This window comes from Haliaeetus leucocephalus, unplaced genomic scaffold (assembly GCF_000737465.1).
Source record: "Haliaeetus leucocephalus isolate CR32 unplaced genomic scaffold, Haliaeetus_leucocephalus-4.0 Scaffold265, whole genome shotgun sequence".
NCBI classification, from domain to species: Eukaryota; Metazoa; Chordata; class Aves; order Accipitriformes; family Accipitridae; genus Haliaeetus; species Haliaeetus leucocephalus.
Window position 1 is genome coordinate 4,440 of NW_010972701.1, and position 23,062 is coordinate 27,501.

Sequence of the window (23,062 nt, forward strand, 5' to 3'; positions counted from 1 at the left end):
CTGCGGGGAGGGCTCGCCGTGCCGCTGCGGCGAGGCCGGCCAGCCAGGGCAGGAGCGTGCCTCCCGCCCGGCGCCCCCCTCGCCGCCGCCTTCCCCGCTGGAGAGTCGGTAGCCTTTAGCGAGCGGGGCCGCGTCAGCGGCATCGCCCCCGCCTCCTGGGAACGGCGTGGTGCGGGGGGGTGCTCGGGGGCTGTGCTGGTTCTCTGACACAGCCGACTGCAGCACCCCACGTCGTATCGGCTGGGGAGATACCTTTCCGCATCCTGCAGGAAGGAAGCCTCGCTGGAGGCACCTAGTGGTAGCGCTGCCCCTGGCATACGGCAGGGCGTCGGGGCGGGGAGGGTGGATGGATGTCTTGGATCCTTGGTCTCCTTGGACCCGGCAGTCTTCCCCGAGGAAGGGGCTGATGTGACAGCTGTTTTGGAGGAGGGGTGCCCCTTCGTGTCTGCTAGGCTGGTGGACCTGTCTTAACGTATCTGCAGATGGTTCAGGTACAGCAGGCGTGAGCCTCAGCTTGCAATCGGTGTTCGCTCTTGATGCATTTTTAGGGGAAAGGTAGAAAAAAAACTTCCACGTCTTTGGGGCTGCGGAGGTGTTGAACCTGCTGGAGCAATAAAGGTTAAAGAATGTAATAGATGTCTGTTTTCCATGCCAGCAAGCACAGTTACTAAAAAGCACAGAAAACGAAAGAATGCAGTATTTTAAAAAACAAACAAAACAAACCAAAAAACCTGCACAATTGCTAAAGGAATTGTAACCAAGGCCCACAGTCCACAAAGGTGCGTTTGTAAATGACAGAAAACATTGAGGAAGTAGCAGCTAAGTGGCTTTAATTATCTTTGGTTTTAGCTATGGAATGTCTAAAAAGAGACTCACTGATGTCTCACCTTGTGAAAATGGGTCATTAGTGACTCTGTGTCAAGCTTCTTTGCTCTTTTTCCTTTCAATTACATTACAGCTTTGAAAAATTAATGTGTTGTGCAAAGGCCTAGACTTAACATCAAACTTATTTTCTGGTTAGGCAATTTTAATAGAAAGATGGTAATTGTTCACAGAAATACCGCCCTTGAAAAGCCGCCCGGATGTGACTCCAGAGGAAAACCACATCCCAGAACTTTCCAAAGTGACTAATGACTTTGGATGTCTGATTTAGGGTGTTTCAACATCGGGAATGAAAGTGAGTAGGACTTTATGTGATTGCAGTCAGTGGGACACCAAGTAGGCTCCTGTTTCATTACAGACTTTGCCCAGGTTTTTGTGTGGTGTGTGGGGGTTTTTTTTGTGGTTTGGTTTTTGTGTTTGGGTTTTTTTTAAAACCAAGCAGTAAGCTGTATCTCTTCTGGAAGAGCTGACCCTACTTTCTGCCTGCAAGGTGCACTCCACCCTCTTGCTCCATGCCAATTTCTTTTAAAGTACAAGTTTTACATTGTTTCTTGATGACTATGTTTATTTAATACTTTACTGTGTGGAGAGGAGGGCTGATGTCAGTTGAGATATTTCTTTGTATCTCCCAGCAAGATGAGCATAGTCTTTGAACAGTTTATAAGGTGAGGAAAGGCAACAAAGGGCAACTTCCTTTAGTGCCCTGTTCTTTCTCATGAGTTGCAAATACTGCCTTTAACACTGCCTTTCAAAAGGAGGAGGTGATGGTTTCCTGGCATTGAAAGGGTCAGAAAGCATTTAGTTCCTCATTCTTGCATTGGGCATATTCCTAGATCAAGTTACCACTCGGGCACATTGCTCATAAATCCTGGCTTTTTAAGAGAATTTCACCTCTCTGAGGGCTTGTCACAAACTGCATGTGGACTTGCCACTAGGCTGAGTGAGCTGGGGTGTCTCTTCTCCCTGCTTGGAAAATCTGCCACAATTACACCTAAATTCTATAGGACATTAGGAAAGGATTCGGTCAGGTGGTATGTATGTTCCTCCTTGTCTTGTCTAGCTGAGGAGTTTTTAATTTGCTTGTGCTTTTGCTTTTTTTGCTGTGTTTATTCTGAAGTCTTCTGGAGAAGTGCCCGCAAATCACCAGTTTTTAGTAGGCTGCTTTTTATTAGTATCCTTTAATGTTAATATCTTTCAGTATTTAATACTGAGTATCAGGTGCTGTTGAGGCAGGGGTTCAAGGCACTTTGACCAACCCTATTAAGTGTAGTTCACAGTACAAGCAGTTCATATCCTATAATCTTCTTTTGGACATTTTAAAGACAATAAATTACATTCCTTTGGAGTGTCTTAATAATGTACTTTCAAGTACTTGACAGCATTTTGCTTCCCAGAACACTGCATTTGGAAGCAAATGTAAACATTTTAGGAAAAGTATAAAAGTCACCGTTAACTCAGGTTAAGGCTTTTTCAATTTTTTGATCAATTCTTAAAGATCATTCAGAACTTTTAGGTCAGAGCGTAGGCATAGGTTTCTTACCACTGAACTTGTTAAATTTGCCACCATTTTTCCTTGCATGCAAGATGACCATATGCAATTTCTATAATTTCTGCTGCTAGTGAATGCATTGTGGACAAGGATTTACTATGGGAAGGTGTTTCACTTTTTTCCCCCCTTTTAATCAGATTACCGAAATTTCCTCTGCTTTGCTCTGGTTTCAAAGATGGATTATGAGTAGTAAGATTAATTTAGTTGTTCTTCCCCTTTCATTCTGCAGTATGTAGTAGTATTGCTCTAAGAAACTGCAAAAAGCAGAGCACTGATTCACTTAACAGCAGTTGTCATAATTTGCATTGGTAACATGGTTATTTAGCCTTGGTATGCCAATTTTCCAATAGTGACCCTTACTGGAAAAGGAAATTAGATGACTCACATCCACAGTTCAACTAATTGTGAAGTATTTGAGTGTTTAAGGAGGTGGAGCAGTTCAGAACATCTGTATCAGAGTTACAGAACAAAATAATGTAGTTGGGGCAGCTGATACCAGTCTTTCTAAACAGAAACAAGACTTCAAATTGTATTGTACACAGTTAATTGGACTCTGTTTCTGAATTAATTTTTGCCTTGAAGTTACAGCAGATTGTGTAACAGATACAGTAATGCTTGAGAAAAGGCTGTTCATCCTTACGTGATGAGAAAAGGGACGCAGAATGGCAGTCTTCCTGGGAAGCCTCAGCTGCCAGAGACACAACAGCCTTTTTAGACTGGAGATGCGCTCATTTGGGTTTTGTCATGGGCTGATCAATGTGTTGTCTTGTGACTTGTTCTCCTTGTGTGAAATGGAGAAAATCCTTGTCATTCTGCCTGCCTTTGAAATGCAGCATCTGCTATAGCCTGCTATGTGCATAAGTTGGCAAAACCAGTAGATTTCTAACTGTGGAAGATGTGAATATCTTAATTTGCTGTCTCTCAATTTAGGTGTTTCAAGCATATGTTTTCTCCACAGACAAGGTAAAAAATGGTGTGATATTGAACTATACCCCATTTTTCCTCCTCCTCCCCTATCACTATCAGGGACTTCAGTTTACACTTGACTGTGTATTTGGATGCTCCATCATCTGTAATAGGTTGCCAATGATAGGGAAATAAATTACAAAAATTATTCAGTGGAAAAGAACTTCTAGAAATGTAAGCAGTCTCTATTTAATGAGCAGAGGATTTCTTTTCCATACCAGTCCTTAACATTTTCTGTAATAAATGAGTTAAACTGCATACAGAGCCCGTTCTGTGAGGGTTGCATTCAGACACCGGCTAATCTCACCAAGGAATGTAAGCTTCTTGTCTAGAAACAACTGAGATTTGGATCTGAAGCTTTCTTAAAAATTGTTCTATGCTTTTTACTAGCCTGAAAAGTAAATACAAGCTTGCACAATTTGTAATTGTAACTTGCATTATAGAGCATTTGGTTTTGTGTTCACTGTAGTCTCAGTAAAGGAGTTACTTAAAGCTGACAAAGCAGTTGTGAGTTGCCATTAATGATTTCTCAGCTGCCTGATTCAGGCAGTGGGCTTAATGCTCGTGCAGGTTCATTTACTCTGAAACCAAGATGGAAGGAGAGATTGAAAAATGCTGTCCTGGCTCAAGAGGCAGGTGTGAATGGTTGGGTTAGTGTGCTCTTCTAACTACAGAAGGCTGTTTCGTGGCAAAACCCAAGACAACCTGGCCTAAACATGCAAAGACACAGTAAGATTAATCACTTGAATTATGTTCAGGAGTAAATTTTTCTGTGGATGTGTACATCATTGACTGTATATACTTCCTAGGGTAGAGTGTTCCCTCTTCTAACTCTGTGGGCTTTGCTGTAGCTCCCCACAGTGTAACTCTGAAACCTGTAAATTTTTAACATACAGATTGCCTCTGGAGAGAGCTTGTCAAAGCAGCTGCAGGCAGGGTAACCCTCAGAGAAGGGTCCTACGGCCCAAGAAATAGAGAATCTTTCCTTGAAAATATGGCTAAAATAAAAGATGATGATTGTTATTTAGAAGAATTTGCGGAAGTTTGAGCATGTGGGTTCCAAAGCTAGCTCCAACTCTGCCATTTCATATACTTTCATAAAATAGCCATGGCCTGAGGTATAGCGAGATGTATTTGTGATAGATTGTGTTGTAGATGTGTTATGGGAGGAGGAGAATGTCCTTAAATTGCCTAGCCTTTTAAAACTGCAGTTGTAGGGTCTTCTGTGAAATGAACAAATTAGTTTAATTTCAGGAAATTAGCAATTGTGCAAAGATTGGTCTTTTGATAAAGTCTATTTTCATTAAAAACATTTTATATCGTTCATTTTTAATGTGATATTCCTTGCTGTTTACTAGCATGATTTCTGGTTTTCAATTTCACTGAGAGGTAAACTTAAAAACCTCTATTTTTTTAGGTTGTGGAAGGAACCAGTCATCAAAGTCACTTTTGTGACTTTTTTTTATGAACGTCCTGTTAATGATAAATACAATTTAAAAGGAGAAGCAGTAGTCGGCCAGATATGACCTTTGCTGCAGAAGTCTGTTCTTATTTGTGCAGTGTTAGATTATCGTTGAGGATCCTCATCGTGCTGGATGAGTAATACTTCTGAAGAGAGGGTGAGGCAGCATGTCAGTTCATAGTAGTATAGGATAATTAATTTACCTAATTTAAACGTTGCTCCTGCCTGAACACAGTGTTTCTAACTTTTATATTTATGATGACATGAGTAATGGTGGGTAAAGAAAAAGGTGTGTTTCATCTAAGAGCTGGGTTATAGGCAAAGCAAAGCAGGTTGGTGTAACCTAGTCTGAACTTCCTTTGATTGCAGTTTCAGTGTGTTTGGCAAGTCATACACTCTGTTACAATTTGCCAGAAAAAAAAACTTTAATTTTTTTAAAAATTTTATTTAAAACTTTAGGCCTTTAGCCAAATTAGTTTCTAACTAGTTGCTTAAATCTGCTTTCTAGAGTTAGTATGGTATTGGCAGTAGCAAATTCATACTATTGCAGTTGTTGTTTACATGGGGAAAACTTTCTGCAATACTTAATTTTTTTTCAGTTAAACTTGTTCTATTTATTCAGTTAACCATTTCAGAAAAATCCCTCCTATTGCCTTTACGTTGGTCCCAAATTTTAATTATGGTGGGGGGTAACATCCTGTATTGTTGAACTCAGATCCTAACAGTAGGAGGGGAACTGACTCACTTTGTTTGCCTTAAATATCTGTGCCTGTAATCAGTCTGCATTCTCTTTTTGCAACTAAAGGAGCATTTTAAATTTATTTATCATCTGTAGAAGCAAATGCTTTATATTGTGTTTAAGGACAGTTTTTATGCTGAGGTTCCAATGGACTTGTCTGAAATGGTCTTGTGACCTGCATGAAGCCGCAGTGTTAATTCTTGCACTGTTGATGAAAGACTTTAGTCCCTCTGATTGCATATTTTCAATATATCAGTTACTTATAGCAATTATTCTAAACTGTCTACAAAGTGTACAATAGTAGATTTCCTGGGAAACTTCTCTGGAAAATGGTATTTTTAGTATGCATTACAAAGATTTATGTAAATAGACATATTTAGTACAAGTGAACTGTTTACAGACCAGGAAGAGATGCTTGTATACATTTTCCATAATAACCTGTTGCATCCGGGTGTTGGATGTCTGAGTAAAACCACAAACTCCGGGAAGTTGCCTCCCTGCCACTTTCTCATATAGCCTGTTTAAGAACTTGTGCTAAACCTGTTACATGTTACTTGAAAAAATTGAGAGGTCACTGTCTTTTAAAAAAAGCAGTAATTAGCTTTACTTCCAGTAGGTCTTTGCGTATGAAATTAGAGTTTATTATTTTGGGCTTTAACCCACATCAGCTTCCTATTTGAACAAATATAAAAAGGACCCATTCAATACTTATTTAGCAAACTTTTTCTCAAAGGACTCTTGCATTCTCTTTTTCTGTAACGCTTTTGCAGTTGTGGGGCTTCTTGGCTTACCATGGCATCATTATTGTTGTTGGTTTAGTATTGGCTCTCATGCCAGAGCTGGCTTGGCTGATGCTAAGAGTCACTGGGCTGTGCTCAGCTGCTGACTCTGGGGGGGTGTAGCTCAGAGTTATTTAGACTGCAGGTAAGCAGAGGTGTCCCAGGGGTCGTTTTGGGGGGCTCCTGCTGCAAACTTTTGTTCTTTTTGGGGGTACCCAGAAAGAACTATGGAAAATTGTGGTAAGTTTTAGGGGTTTTCAGTGGCAGTTAATCTGTGTCCATGCTAGAGCAGTTTAGCAGTTTACAATTAGCGATGACTTGAGCTGGTACTGCACTGATGGGCTAGCCAAAATTAGATGAAACCCTTTTCTTCACACTAAGGAACTGTATGTGGGCAGGACCCTAGGAGGGACACTCTCAAGTGCTAACCTGAGTTAACATTTGAAAGACCAACGCAGACATCACAGTTCCAGTCCACACTTCACTCCCATTGCGTAGCTTATAAAATGACTTAGCAGTTACTCAAACTTGCCAGCCTTGTGAAACTATCAAGATTTCATAATTTTGAAACCATGCTGTTCAGTCCGAGTCTTAAGCTGCCTTTTGCCCACCACAGGAATCACTGTTGCCCTTGTTTCTTAGGCACTTCTTGATCATGTAGAGATCTCATTTTGGGCAGGTGGCCCCTTGGTAAAATGGCTGGAGCAGGCCATAGCTGGCACTAGCAATTAGTGTGAATGCACCTGGTCTATGAGGCTTAACTCTATGGTGTATATTTTGATTATCCACATGGGCTGAAGCTCCTGTGGCCCAAAACCCATCTGTGCTAAAATACGCTGGTCAGTCTATCAAGTGTTAAAGTCATGCTAATGTTCTCCTGTGAGTATTAACCTCACAAGAGTTTGCTTTCTACATAACAGTAAATAGTTTTTCCTGAGTCTCTAGCAAAGTGGTTCTTACGTTTTGAGTCTTCGCACTAAAATACTAAACTGAGGAAGTGTGTTGTTTGTGAAATTATAAAAACTAATCCCCCTGAAAGACTCTTGGGAAGTCATACTACTTTTTCTTAACAAAAAAAGTTTATCCTTTATTTTCCTGCTAAGCTTTAGAGGCAGTATGTGGTGGCATTGTATGGCTGTGACTAAAATGTTGGACTTAGGAAAGCATCTCAGTCTGGGGACTTGTTTGGTCATGCCCTATACCTGAGTCAGGACAAGTCTGGACATTTACCATTCTGACACATTTCTGGGAACTGTATCCTTTTCTGGAGCAGTGAAGAATTATATGGGTATACTCAATTTTTTAGACTTTTAGGAATGGCCTAAATTATCTTCTGAAGTCTTTCCAGACCACCCTGTGTTACAGTCATAACTCAGTATTTGTAAATGTTTGTTTTTAAAAGCAGCCATGCTTTTGAAAAGGACTCTGCCAACATCTTTCTTGTAGCATGGAACAAATCTTGGAATAGATTAAGACTTGCAAAATAAATAGGCTGCTTAAACTAATTTTTCAGAGCTAGGTGGTCTCATTGTTCATTTGGGTATTTTTTTCTTTTTTAAAGACAAAAGTTGCAGTATGTCCCATTGTCATGAATGCATAGATATGCAAAAACTTTCTTTACAGCAGGGCTTGCAAAATGTCACCAACTTAAGTGATTCAGACTATTAAGGGGGTTTACAAATATGTTACTGGAATTGAAACTTAGGTATTTTCAAAAGCCTTAAATACCCTCAAAGTGTTTTACATTTTTTTTTCCACTTGACAGTGTTTAAGATTAAGATCTCTGATATGAACAACAACTGTCTTGAGAATTAACTTCTCCAAGTAGTACTGTTTAGATCCTGGGTTTGATTCTCCCATTTTAGTATGTCCATTGCCTCTCATTCAGTACCAAAAGGGGTAAAACAGGCACTAATCACATAACTCCCTTTATGTGAACTGGTACCTGTTTTGAATAAATACAAAACTTTAAAAGTAAGCTGAGTCTGTGAGGTATGCTCATTACATATGCAATTTAAGGCTTTTCAAAGGTGAGGGAATAGGGGTAGAAGTGGAGTAGGGCAAGGAAGGAGAGAGGTGGTGGTAGGAAAGGACAGGGAGTTGTCTCTTCATATTTACTTTCCCATAGATTTTATGGGAAGTTGCAATTTATCATTGCTGCAGTAAAACTGCTGTTAGGTTTGGTTTTGTTCTCAATTTTGTTTTCTATTAAATTATTGGCAAAAGTTAGCTTTTATGTGAAGAGAAAGAAGCAGGAAATGGCAGTGAATGAGCTCAAGCTGTTTATAACAGTGTGTGCTTTATTTAGAGACTATGGTATATATAATGTGGGAGTTTGGAAACCTGTGTTCAAACTGTGATGCCAGCAGAGTGTTCTCATCTGGTGCTGTGGCCACCCTGACTTCTGCACTCTGATGTTTGTTTGCAGAATGCAGGGGGTAAAGTGTGGTTTTTGTTTGATTTTTTTTTTTCTTGGTTAACCATTCAGTGGAAGAACCTTTTAAGCATACAATCCCTTATGTCTATTCTTTTTCATTTATGTATAATGCTGGTAATTAAATAATCATTTGATGTGAGTATATTTTTTTCCAAATATTTTCAGGGTCCTTTTAGGCAGATTCATCAAGTAAAGGCAATTAAATGAAGCAATAGTTTTAAGAAAGGAGTATAGGCTTTCTGAAGTTAGTACACTGCAAGAGAGTCTTTACACAATATCTGGAATATCTTGTCTCCTCAAGCTTAGACAGTTCACTGAGTAAAGTATGCTGAGCACCATTCTGGCCTAACTTGAGTAACATCATCTATTACTGGTAGCCGTCCTGCACTTTTTTCAGTAGTTTTACTAGTGGGATATTACTGAATGTTCAGGAAGAAGTGCTCAGGGTAGTACCCCTTGGGCAGTAAAAGGACAGACTTTATTACAGTAAGGTAGTGCCTGACAATTCAGACATTCCAAAAGAGTATTGCTAGTTTTGATTATCAATAGAAATTGTTAGGAAAAAAAAAAAACCAAACAACTTTTGAAGAGCTCCGCTGTTGAGAGTGTTGATACAGCAAGTTGCAAGTTGATAGCACATACTGTTTTGTTTTCTCTGTCACGCTACCTTCTGCTGTTTCAAGACATAAGTCTGCATGAGCCCAAGCACTGGCAGGAAAATTATGGTTCTGCTATAAAGTAGGTGATAAAAACGCCTACAGTAATCCAGTTGTGAACGCTCCTTAGAAAAATATGGGAAGAACTAACTCCTGTTTGTTGTTTCACTCACTGGGCTGTTTCTGAAGGCTTGTAATTTTGGTCTGTAGTAATCTCACAGTATTTCAGGGGGTAGAACTGAATCACAGTGTTTACACACACAAACAGAACCGCACTCTAAAGTGTATACATGTGACACGCCTGTACTTTAAATATGTGTTTCCATTTAGCTCTTTAAAAGATGTATGCAAAATGTTGTCATGCAGTGGTCATGTAATTTTAGCAAAGACACAGACAAATGATGAAAATGCACAGGGTGTCTCTATAACAACTTGGTGAAAATAAGGATATGGTGGGGTTTTTCCCCTGAGGTTTGCTTTTGTCGCTTTCCTTATTAGAGATAGTAAATAGACAATGAAATATGTGTTTCAGTGAGCAGAAAACGGTATTACAATAAGTGAATGGAGCCTATGCTTCAGACTGACCACTGTTTTTATCTGTTGGTGCCTGCAGATGGGCTTGTGCTGTTTTCTCTCTTGTCATATCAGAACTGAATACAGTTGTGAAAGATAAGGGGTCTCTGCCAGTTTCCTGCTGTGCTAGTTTATTTATGAGTAGACATTTCTCCACTTTGTCTGTTTTCTCCATTTCTTAGGTTTGTTTGATTTTGCCCAGCCTTTGCTAAAGTTGAAAGCAGTTCATTGTCTGTACAAGTAAAGAATTCTAGTTGTCTTTTTCAGGCCTAATCTCTTTCCTTGATACAAAAATTCCTTTTCTTGGCATAGTTCACTAGCAAAAAGTTTTTTACTTCTGTATTGGGAAGAAGCCCAAGGAAGAACCTAGAAGACTCTTTTCATTTGTTGTCTCTGCTATTGTTGCTTGGTAATAATTGTGTGTAATAGAAATGTTATTTTCCCTAGTGAGAGAGCTTTCTCAGGGTTGATAACAGAAGTGGGAACAAGAACAAGGTAAATGCTGTTGGCACTCCACAAGTAGCAGTAATTGTAGTTGTTGTCAACATGTGTTGTCATGCAGTTTCTAGAGGTGTCCATAGTTTGTCACAGGCTTTCATGCTGTTTCTTGTGAACATTGCAATCAAGATGCTTAAGTTTAATATATGAATTCATTGTGCACAGTTCTCTTTTTCTTCTCCGGTGTGTATATGAGTTTATATAATGAATATGTAAGGACCCTGTATAATTAATCTAAATTCCACAGGTCACTCTTAAATCTAATCAATTTCTGTATAAACAAGTATTCAGCTTGTGTTTTCAAACTAACTTGCTGTATGTTTGCTGTTGGACAGGAGGCAGCCTGTGTTTCAGAATGTGTGGTATCATTGTTCATGATTATCTCCCCGCCTCCTTTGAAATTGCATTTGTATCTTCCTTTTTATACCAGGCTTGAAAAAGATTGGATTTTTGGATGGAGATGAGCTGGCTGTGAACTTACTGTGCTGAAGTGAAACTAATGCTTGCGAGGATGGGGAGAGCACTTAAAAGTGGCATGGTTAGGAATGTATTTACGTGTGCAAGTCAGCATATGAAAAACATTCTGTAAAGCTGCAAATAAACGTGACAAAGCATGCATGCATCTTTACATTTTGCAGTGTGTTGCAATCCTCTATTAGCTTTCCCGGCAGTGTTTCTGACGTGGCTTCTGTGACTTCAGGAGGCTGCAGCAGTTCCTGCTTCCTGTTCTACACGTAAATCTTGGGTGCAGTGACCATGGCCAATCCACAGTGTTAGGTTTAGTATTTGAGGAGTAAATCCATAGAGTTATATTTAGTACTTAACAAAATCAGTGCACAAGTTGGATGCAGTTACAGTTAGATAAAATTGTTGCTCAGATTCTTGAAAGAGATTTGACCCAAGGTTTTTCTTCTAGCTGTTGCAGAAACAGAGTGAAATTGATGGAACCTCTCTTAGGGGGAAAAAATGTATTTTAAATTGAACCCATTTTATTTGTCAATGTTTCTGTTCAGTGTCCAGCTTACTGAGGGTTAAGTTGCTCTAGAAGACTGAGGTGAGGTCTTCCAAATTTGGGCTAGGGATGGAGTGCTTTGCTGCTTTGTTTTGTTTTGTTTTGTTTGTTTGTGTCAGTGATTTAACTGTGTGGTGTCATTGATACTCAAAAACAGTTTTTACATTTGATGGCTGTTTGGTAGCCAAGCAAAAATTGCTGGAGGTTCTGGAGATGTGTCGTTTTGTTTAAAGCTGTTTAACAGGAAACTGAGCAGGAAAAAAAATGGAGTTCTGTAGCCAAAATCTCTACAAAGCAGCAAAAACAGGATGGATGTAAAACCAGCTCTCCGCTCGTTATTTTAGAGCTTGTTCATGAAAACTAACTTCCTGCAATTGTTCCCAAAACTGATGCATGGTGCATTTTTTTTTAAGAAATAATGGAGACTTTGGCTTCTATGGAAGAAGGGCTTTATTGATTACAGTAGACAGTAGGAAACAGATCAAGTGAGTTAACACTTAAAAGGGAACTGTCACTGGGCATTTAATGCTTTACAGTGTTACTTTTTCTTCCCTGTGTGGTAAACAGAACTTATAAACAGTCATCTCCGGAAGCTTTATGCCTGCTTCTGTCATTTGGTGCTCATCACAGAGGTTAAAGATGGTGTAATCTTTGGTCTTTCCACACTAGGTTTTGGTGGTTTAGGCAGTGTTTCTGCCTCCCATAATGTAGCATAACATACTTGCTGTTGCAGTTAAGGTGGCAGAATTTCTAATCTTCCAACCCATGTGAAATGTGGCTTCTAAAAGAACTATTTACAAATGCCAGGGAACCTGCCAAGAATCTGCAGCATGGAGGGGTCTGCTCAGTACCGAGATTGTCCTGACTGGGCCTGGGAGGTCTTGCAAGTGTACAAAGAACTCGCCATCACCCCGAAGTCTGGTGTGCTGCCTTTCAGGCATGCCTACCTGTGTGTTCAGAGCAGTCAGGTCATGTTTGGAAAATTAAATCACCAAACTAGTGATTTTGAAACCTTAGTGCTGTAACCTTTTGGAATACATAAAGGGACACATAGCTGCGCTAAAATAACAAGAATCGCAGTCACCCTGAAACGGTAGGGACCAAAGACTCATGTTGGGCCCTTTCCACGTACAGGGGACCGCGCTCCCTGATAGCAGTTGGTCACCCTCCACTGATTTAGCAGCCACCTTCTCATGTCGCGCTGCATTTGGCAGTTGTTTGTTATTCAAATGCATGAAGTAGTAAGAGTAACAAATTGGAGGAAGAGCAATGTGTTGGCTGCAGAAGGTTAGGTTAAAATATAACAAGTTTGTGTGAAAGACACTTACCGCTTCTGGCCCTACCTTTTTTGCAGTTTTGGAACCCTTATTGCCATTGGAGTTACTGTTTGTGCGGTGATTATAGTTACTATTATTCTGTGCCTCACCTGTTCATGTTGCTGTTTGTATAAAGCATGTCGAAGACCACAACGTAAGTACCTGTATATTTATTTTCTTTTTCATGTCTTTGAACAAGACCCTCCCCCCCCCGGAAAATTATGTTCTTATAAAAGGTGAAAATAATCTTGCCTTACCTTTCTGCTACAGAAGTTGCAATACCTAAACATTAAAAATAACATTTCAGCTGCTTCACAATGTGAAGTTGCAGAGATATTTTGGAATATTTTCTAAGCATGTAGAAGTTCTCTCTCCCCCCCTCCATCCCCCGCCCCACTGTGTGGATTTTGGCGGGGGGGTGGTGGTGGTGTTTTGTTGTGGGTTTTTTTGTTGTTTAGGTAAGCAGGGGATAGGATGAAATTTAATAATTTTCCCAGTCTCTTAAAAATGTACCTGAAAAATACACAAAGGCCCAGGACTGCAACAGTACAATCTTGAGCAAAGTCTACAATTGTACCATAAAGAGGAAGGAGATCTCAAAAAACAAATTATTGCAATTTATTAGAAAGAGTTAATACTCCCTTATTCCAGTAAGAGATATAAACCAATGATCCAACATCAGCTCCTACAAAAATCGATGACTTAATGTGTCTTTCTGACTGTTACTTAGAGAAAGACGTACTAACACATGGATGTATTAGTGTGTAGGTGACATACAAAAGGAAACTCATTTGGGCAATCATGGTAGGGAAGCTCCTTACCTAATAAAGGAGCTCTTTATCACCTTAATCCTTAAAAGCAGATAACATTTAAAAATGAGCAGTTTTTCCAGTCTCATACCAAATGATAAATAACTTGGCTGCAGGGTTGAGTTCCTGGTTTTTGAAGAGTCCAGGAGAAAATTCTTTGTTCTTTGTGGTTGAGAAACAAGGAGATAAGTTGGCTGCTATCCCAGTATGTGAAGGCTCTCATTACCACGAGGATCAATGGAAGGATATTTAGAGGCATACATTTCTAAATCTTTCATGGAACTTTGAAAATGAAATTACCCAGATTTTGAAGTGAGAAATTAATTGATCTTGAAGAATGTTTTTTTTTTTTTTACATTACTGTTGTTGGTTGTCCCAGGTGATCTTTTAGAGCCCCCAGCACTAACCATGTTCCTTTTGCTTGCTTGTAGCTGTTGTGGCCACCACTACTTCCACTACAGTGGTTCACGCTCCCTATCCCCAACAACAGGGAGTGCCACCCAACTACCCAGTAGCCCCATATCAAGGATATCAGCCTGTGGCTATCCAGCCACAACCAGGAATGCCAGTAGCACCATACCCTGCACAGTATCCTCCCCCTTACCCCATGCAGCCATCAGGACCCCCAGCTTATCATGAAACGGTGGCAGGTAAGGCAGCGCTGAGTGTTTTTTCATCTCTTAAATAGCTAAAGAGACAGTTGCTTTGGAGCTGATCTTGTATTATTTACATTTATTATTTTCTATGACTATATAAATGTAAATGTAAACAAATTATGTAAAAGTCAAGTTATGGTGGATGCTGTAATTCACCCTTGCTGAAATTTCCCTATCACCATTTCTATTGCATTGCAAGAGGAGATGTGGCTGGAGCTCAATTGGCAAAGTTTGATGATATGTGGGACTGTCAGTGGATCCAGTAGAATGTTTTACTAATTCAGTTGAAATTTTGTATTAAAATCAAAGTCCAATTAACATATGTGTAGTAGTTGGGTGTTTCCACATACCCTTTCTAATCTAATATTTGCTAGATGTTTCAATGTATACACAGATGGCATTTTCATAGTTCATCGCTATGTTTATAGAATACCGAGTCTCTGATAGATTTCAGACAAGTTTGCTGATGACTAGCAGTTAGAAATACCAGAATCTTTTTTCTTCTGCTTTCCTTCTCTCACAGCATTGTTTTCATGCAGCTTTGTTGTTGCTATTACTAATTCTCACTTCTGCTGGTAATAGCTGTTCTCTGACCAATTGGCTCCTGGCTGTTCAGAGAGGCCAAAACTAGGCTGTTACCTGTCCAAGGATTTTCAAGCCCTCTTAGAAACCACACTGTTCATACTTCTAAATAACAAGCAAAGTATAGTCCTGAATAGTAGATAATGCCCACAGAAAGTAACTTTTTCATGACAACTCAAATACAAAATGTCTGTTCATGGTCAGAAGCATTTGTAAACCAGTTAGAAGTTGCACATTACATGCAGGGCTGGTTTGCATATTGTTGAAAACACTGACTTGGCAGGCCTGTTGACTTTATTTTTCTGTGGTAAACTCTGAAGAAGCTGTGGGGTTTATGGGATTACCCCAAAGTGCTTTGGCTTCATCTTTATCATGTGAGGGAGCCAATAAAGTAGTCATTTTGCTTCTCCTACTCTCTTGTTTCTCAAACTGCTGCTGGTTTGTTAGTTCTTAAAATATTTTTTTTTTCTGGAAAAATCTCAAGGCACTTTCCATGTTGCCAGCTGAGAATGCCTCAAAATGAGAGCTCTTTTCTTTATTTCTCTTGTCTATTAACCAAGGGGCAGTGTCTTAATTAGGTCACATGCAAGGGAGAGAATACCTGCTCTGTCATACAGGAGCCAAACCCACTCACTTTACAAGATCAGCAAAAGATAACCACACTTATATGTTCCAGGGATCTAATCAGGTGTTGTGTTATTTGAACTAACTTGTGCTATTTGACAGACATGAAAATGAAGATGCCACTTGAGAGCAGCTTGTCTCAGAATACTAGAAAATAAGGATACCTTCCAAATGATATACATCTAGTATATAAGTCAAAATCTTTAGTGTGCTTGGTAGCGTTGGGATACTTTTTTCCCTTTTATTTTAATTTTAATTAATTCTGTGACACTTACCAGGAAAGCATTTTCCCTGAAGGAATCCTAAGATGCTTTCTCTAGTCCTTTTTCTTTTGCCCAGTAGTTTATTTTCACTTCTCGGTGTGCTATCAGGTATATCCTGTTGTTTGTGCATCTCTGACTTCCACTGGCTGTTTTTTTAGACCTGATCTGTTCCTTTTCTTTAGACTATGTTCTCCCCTGAAGGATAACCATGTGCTTGTGGCTGCCATAATACACATGTGGGTTTGGTTTTTTTGATGCTTAAGTGTACAAGAACAAAGGTTTTTGTGATGTTATTTTGAAATGCGGATGCTTTATGACTTAGCACAAACTGTTCTCAAGTCCAGTTAAGATACTACATAAGTTGAACCTCTAACTGTGTGCTCAAAACAGAAGTTGCCATTATAGATGCAGAATTCAGAATGTAAATTTTACAAATCTGTCTTTTCTTGTGTTTTGCTTTTGCAGCTGGTGCTGGAGCACCTTACCCAATCAGCCAGCCCCCTTACAACCCTGCTTATGTGGATCCTCAGAAGCCCACCTATTGAAAAGATCTTCTGCTATGCTTCTGCATACAAAACTTTTTAAAGTATAATTTGTGCCGTTTACACCGTATAACTGTAGTATATTTTTTCTGGAAGACAGCAATCTTTTGTCTAAGTAAAGTGAAAGTTAATTCACTATCTTTTTTTTAAATGCTTAGAGTATGAGGAAGGAGTATTTTTCTTGCAGAAGTTGTTAATTTATACCTCAAGCAACTACAAACTGAGATTTTGTTCTATGTACAATGAGAAAAGCATGAAGGAGTACTTCAGAAATAAGAACCACAATAACGTTTGCTGTGCAATAATTTTGAAAGGAATGGCCTAATATGAGCATTATCAAACACCCAAAGCTGTAGCAATCTTTTGCACAGTGAAAACGTAAAAACTTAATCTCTGAGAAACTACCTGATATATGTTATGTATGTTCTGCCTGTTTTGAAGCTACTATTGTTAGGTAAGCTACAATGTGATACATTTCATTTACCATTCAAAAGGGAATTTTCCTTTTCTGAAACACATTTGCCTTCAGTAAGGGTAGCAAACCACATTTAATTGTCTTTGGACTAGTTGCATTTTTCTGTGCTAAATAGCATGAGTTGATAATTTCCTTGTTTTCTTTCCCAATTTTAAGGCTTAAAAACTGTGCCTTCACTGGGTGTTTTCTCAGGCCATTTTAATTTATAGCTAGAAATTAACAACAAAACCAAATTCTCTGCCACTTAGTAGAACAAATAGATCAAAAGCTGAAAACCTGAGAATTCTTCATAAAAATTATTGGACAAATATTTGTTGTCCACGTATTATTGGACAAGCTTACTTAAGTCATATGTTGCTGATGAGTTTGGAAGAAAAATTACCACCTTAATTATATGTTAAGCAGAAGTACCTGCCAGTGTTCAGTCCTGCCTCATTGTAGGGAAGGGATTTATTTTACAGGAGAGATGGGATGTCAGAAATAGATCGGGGTTTTTAAATGCTTAGGGTTTGTTGCTGTCTTGTCTCTGGTGGAAACTGTAGATGGCAGGAACCTAGAAATAATAGATCTTTATAAACTCAGTCTACACTTGACAGTAATATGCAGGGGGGGTTAAGAAATCCCAGCCCAACACACAGTAGAGATTCAGCCTCCCTTTTGTCTTCAGCATTCCCATAAAGCTGAGCCAAGAACGAGAGTCAGGGAAAGTAAGAGTGGTAGGATTTGGTCACAGCGAGGTAATGTATTTTTAAGATGGTAGTGCTTGCAGTCATGAAATGTCTTGAGACATCCTTGTGACTGTTACTGGTGTTTGCAAGGCTTTTCACTCTATACACCTTGTATTGATCAAAGGAATCATGATTTTTTTTTTTTAGTGTCCTCTACAATTCTCTTTTCTAACATTGAAATACAATTTGTTATTCCTGAGTAGAGCTATCTAGTCTGTTGTATGTATCACTGTGACATAATTAGTGAAATAATTTTGACATATCTCATACACTGATAGTACTTTTTTAGAGAGGCCATTAAGCCATTTGTCCTGTGTTTCTACATTTGGGGTATATTACTGTTCGAAAAAACATTGATGGTGGCATTGGTTTACCTCATATGATGGATGGAAACTGCTGCTGTCAAAGACAGCCTTATTTCTCTTCCTGATTTTTTAGTCTATTTCTGGGTTATTCCTATTCTTTTTTTCAAGAAAGTCTTCAGGGCATTTCAGAAGAAACTTGTAGAAAGTTTTTAGCACTGGGATTCATGACAACTTAGGCCCCTCTGTTACACCTCTCTAAGTGTTGAAGTTAATGGCATGAAATGGTGCCATGAGGCACTCGCAGAGCATGCATGCCCTGTATCTGTGTGTTCCTCCTCTTTCCTGCCTTGTAAGCTGAGAAATTGGGCAGTGCTTCATCACACTCTTAGGAGTTATGTGAGAACAACCAAAAATGGACAGTGTCTCCTGCATGGAGGATTAAATGTTTCACTAGAAATCTGGAATTTTTACATGTGGGAGGGCACAGAGTAACTGCAGAAATAATTCTCTTGCTCTAGATCCTACTCCTGTGTGTTTGTTCTTATAGAAGGAGGGCAGACGCTATTCCAGCACCTTTGTTAGCCAGCTGCCTGGATGGAGTCTGGCCAGGGAGATGCAGTCAGCGAGCACGGCTCTCAGAGCACAGGTACAGTGTTCTAGGGTTGGGCTTCACGAGGTTGTTACTCTGTACCGCTTTTCCTTTCCTCCATCTGGTGTGACAAAGTGTACAGTTTGTGGCAGTGTTAGTAGGGTTATGTTTTGGTTATGGAAGGAAAATCTGCAATTTCATGAGAAGTTGGCTCAGTTATCTGAGCATCATCCCTAAGGAAAAGATGGGAAAGTAAAATGGCAACAATAACAGAGGTCCCCAAATCTGAAGTTTTGGTGTAAATGTTGTACAGACCAAATAAATTGCCCTGAACACCACTGTATGTGGAGCAGTGGAAGGAGATGAGGGATAGGGTTAAGGACCTTGAAAATTTACACCCTTCCTTCAGTGAATGTATGCTCATGATAACTATATACAAGTGAAGAGATGAATCATTAGTCTACAAGGAACTACTTCAGTAGTAGTATTACTGCTTCAGTTACAAAACTCATTGAAAGAAGAGAAAATGGTCCACTTCATAATCGGAGCACTGAATCAGATCTTTTCTTATTGTTAGTGTATTAATCATCATTAACAATAAGGTGTAGGACCAAATTTTATTTACTTGTTGCCATGCAACCCATTGAAACTTGGTTTTGTATAGTTAAAGAGAATGGGATAGTTATAGAAAAGATGGAGAAGTTGGTCCATGAACTTTTAGTTTAAGCACTGCTGATGTGTCAGTCCAAGTAGCTGTTGCCTTCATGTCAAACCAGTTATCCACAGTGCTGTAGGGGAGGGGGAATGGAATTAAAATTTTAAATGTTGAAAGAGTATATGTTAATTTTTTTTTAATTCTGTAAGTGCCTTTGTTTCAGAAGTGTTTTGTGAAATTAAATACAGTAGAATATTCTGTTGTACTGAATTTACTAGATAATCGGTGATTTTACTACATACTGTAACCTAGCTTTGTATGTTGGTTGTTAAGTTAGTTTAAATGTAAGTATTCAAAAGAAATAGCATAAACTCTATGCACCTTTGTAATAAATGCAGTGTTTGAAGTATATTCTATCAATTTTGTTTTCTTAGCCTCAATTTGAGTATTATTTAGGAGTGTATCTGCAAAGCTACATTTTACTTCATTGTGTTTGACAGCTAGTGTTACCAAGTGTACTTTAAGTCACCTCGTATCATGAATATCCCTTTTGGCAGTGGAGACTGAAGTCTAATTAAAATTACAGGTCACAACATAAAGCAAGGACAACATAAGCTCCTGAATGATACTCTGACAGTATGCTTCAAAGCTAATCTAAAAGGATTGCTTCTAAGGCCTTGTCTAGCCTAAGGAGTAAATTAAATGCATGAAGTTTGAATGCATTAGCTAACAAATCCCAAGACATTTGAAAAGTCTAGTGTAGACAAGATGGTAGACTTCTTTGAAGTCTATAATTTGATTAAAGTTTAATATCTTCTTAACATGTATTTTGACTTGTGTGTTAAATATCATGCCTCATTTATCAGCTTGACCAATTCAATGTGTGGTAAGGGATGTTTTCTACTCTGTGCGAAAACATTTTTGCTGATTTTTTTATATTTTCAATAGTTGTGGAAAAAAATGCTTTTGAAAGGTTGTATACATGCCCCTGACTCATTAGTCTTTCACTTGAAAATATTTTCTTTGAACAGGTCAATGTTTTTCATCAGACACAAGTAGTACTGAATTGTTTGAGGGTGTTCAGTATATAATCATTATTACCTTGAATTGCCAGCTAAGTTTCCAATGTAGGATTTAAAAGTAAAGGGGGGTACAACACACCACAAACAATCTGCTGCCCGCCCCAACTTGTCCTGAAAGAGTTGTTTATCATGGAATAATCGGGTAGTTTTGTAATGTTACTTCTTGAATTTGTTGGAGTTTCAGCTGCAGGCTGATAATGTGTTGCAGGTGAAACGTAGATCATTTCGCTTCCAATTTTATTTCACATTTTCTCAACAGAATTTCTGTTAGTTTAACTGGGGACAGCAGACAAAATGTATGCTCCTAAAAATGTAAATCTAGTAAACAAATATAATTAATGTTTGGGCTAGAAATTACACCAGGAAATTGCAGAGTTATTTCTGATGGTTTTGTTGCCACTACTTTTTAGTTCATCTGTTTTTCTTTTCCCATGACTCTTTAGCAGGTGCATCTGTGCAATATGGCTGAATTTGAGAAGTGACATGCAGAGAAGCCTCCTTCTGTTCAGAGAAAAGCTGTGTGCCTTTCATTGTCTCTGTGCACAGGTCTGAGGAACACAAGCTAGTGTTTTGTTTAAAACCTTCAGATTTCCTTTAATGAACACATAGGGTTTCAAAGGTACCTTCACCCTCTAAAATTGCAGCAAAGTGTCGTATATGAGAGCAAACCACTGAACTAAAAAATTGAGAGCCTGGGGGGTAGGTGAGGAATACTGCTGGTTATGTTTTCGTAATGTTTAATCAGCAGTTGTTTATGGTAGTGTGAATTTTTCCAAAACTTGGAACAAAACTTCCAGAACAAAACTTGGCATGCATCTTAAAACCCATGGCAGGGTTGCATGGAGGAGCTGGACACAAAGCAGGGAAAAAATTTAGCAATTATTGCCAAACAAGCAATTCTCTCCTAATGTTTTTTTTTCCCCAAGTATGGAAACTTAGTATCATATCTAGGCATGTACAATAACTTGCCAGGTTTGCTTTAGCCAGTGGTTTGGGGCCTATTTTTTTTCCTGCTGGTTACTATTTGACCTCATCTACTTCTTAGTATAGCCTGTGTCACAGGAACCTGGTCAGATTTACAGCTTTTAAGCCATATAGGAAGGAAAAAATGTACCCGAGTTAGACCTGTTAGAGGTGAGAGAAAGCTGAAGAAGAGTTATTTTATCCTTTCAAGAGCTCAGGCATCTGTATTGATGGAGTAGTCTCCTCTGCTTCACCTTTTTATGGCAGTCTCCACTAAGGGCGAGTTAGCCATGTTATAAAGGATGTCCTTCTGTTGTAAAGTGATTTCTTTAGGTTTGAGACACAACTAACTACTTTTGTCCATACTGGATAGCGAGGAGGCTCTGCCTGGCGCTGTGAGACATGGGGCCTCTCTGGCTCCCCTGGGGCTGCAGCATGCTGTGCGGGTTTGGAAGTGATGCCATTTCCATCTCAGTGCTGTCCCTCCTCTCCTGCAAACTGACAAGTTGGGTGGCTGTTTTGCTTTTTGTTTCACTAGAGTGAAGAACAGTTCAAGATATGTACAAATTAACCTCTGATATCCCATTTCCCTTACTGCAGCCAAAATAACTTTTAAATCAGTTACCTGGAGACTTTTCATTCTAACATTTCTTGCTCCTGCAGTTGGTTTTTGTGGTTCACTCTCCGATGTTACTTTGGCCCTGGAATAAGGTAGGATCTGCCTTACAGACTGTTGGACAGGTGTCACAGCAGAGCTGTGCTGTAAAGGAGGCCTTTAGCAAAACAAATTGTACAGCTACATTCTCAAAATACCAACCTACAATATGACTAATGCATAGACAAAAAAATTACTGTTCTGTGTCATCTGTTAGGAGACTCTGCAGTTATGTGGTTGGAGTAGAATAACCAATACGAAAATACACTAGCTGTTTCCTCTAGATATTTTCAAAAGCAGGTCACCACTTGAGCAGCTATTCAGAGCACTATTTCACTTACAAGCTGTAGGACTAAAACTTTTAAGATTAGTCCAAAGTGAACTATATGTACCTGCTGCAGGGACAGGGTGCTCAGCACATTGCTAGCTGTTTGCAGTTAAACTTTGTACTGAACGTGTTGGCCCTCACTCTTGGAAGCATTTTGACAAACTTCAGCCACAGTGGCTTTGTAGCTCTTTAAAAAGCTCACAGACCACCTTTTCTTAGCAGTCTGCTAAATTATAAACAATGATGTATAGGTTTTATTTTTAACAATTTACACTGTAAATGTAAGTTTGCATTTGCTATTACATTCACAGCAGATAATACACAGTCTTTACACAGGCAGATCAGAACTGCATTTGACCTTAATATAACCATAAATAATTAATATTACTGACTGTAGCATAAAAATATTATTCAATGGTTAAAATAAATTACTGTTCTAATAGTCTAGGACAGGCTAACCTTTCTTAAGCAGTAGTTCACACTAGTGGGATTAATATGAATAAAAACAACTCAGGTCAGATGTTGCATGTTATATGATGAGGTACTTTTGTATTTGCCATCTTCACCTCTTACAGCTTGGTTTATAAAAATGAGTTTTGAGGCCTGACATGACACAAAACAGTGGTTTGTCTTGTCTGTGGAAGTTTGCTTTGATCGGAGGCAGGACTAGAGCTACAGAGGCCCCTTCCAACCTCAACTAGCCAATGATTCTACAAGTTGTAGAAAATAAGGTATTACCTGTGCAAATTCCCTAAATATTTTAGTAAATGAAGCATCATTTATCTCTGTACATAGCTTTAGCAGAAATAAACTGCTGTGTGTTTGAATCCATGCAGTACCTCAGGTCCTTGAATCACCACAGGAAGATGTTTAGCAATGCGATGATGCCACCTCCTATGCTGTGACTGTTCAAGGGGTAGCGTCAGTAGATCTTAAA

The 23,062-nt window shown here is 39.1% G+C and overlaps 1 protein-coding gene across 1 annotated transcript in view; it reads left to right on the top strand.

The window, feature by feature from the left end:
* The window catches only part of SHISA5 (shisa family member 5), a 22,322-nt gene extending 1,408 nt beyond the window's left edge, over positions 1 to 20,914 (top strand). Inside the window, exons 3-5 of the mRNA XM_010569236.1 lie at positions 12,908 to 13,023; positions 14,110 to 14,328; positions 16,269 to 20,914. Coding sequence (XP_010567538.1) covers positions 12,908 to 13,023; positions 14,110 to 14,328; positions 16,269 to 16,348 — 415 coding nt within the window. The 3' untranslated portion in view covers positions 16,349 to 20,914. The remainder of the gene's footprint in view (positions 1 to 12,907; positions 13,024 to 14,109; positions 14,329 to 16,268) is intronic.
* Positions 20,915 to 23,062: the final 2,148 nt, after the last annotated feature.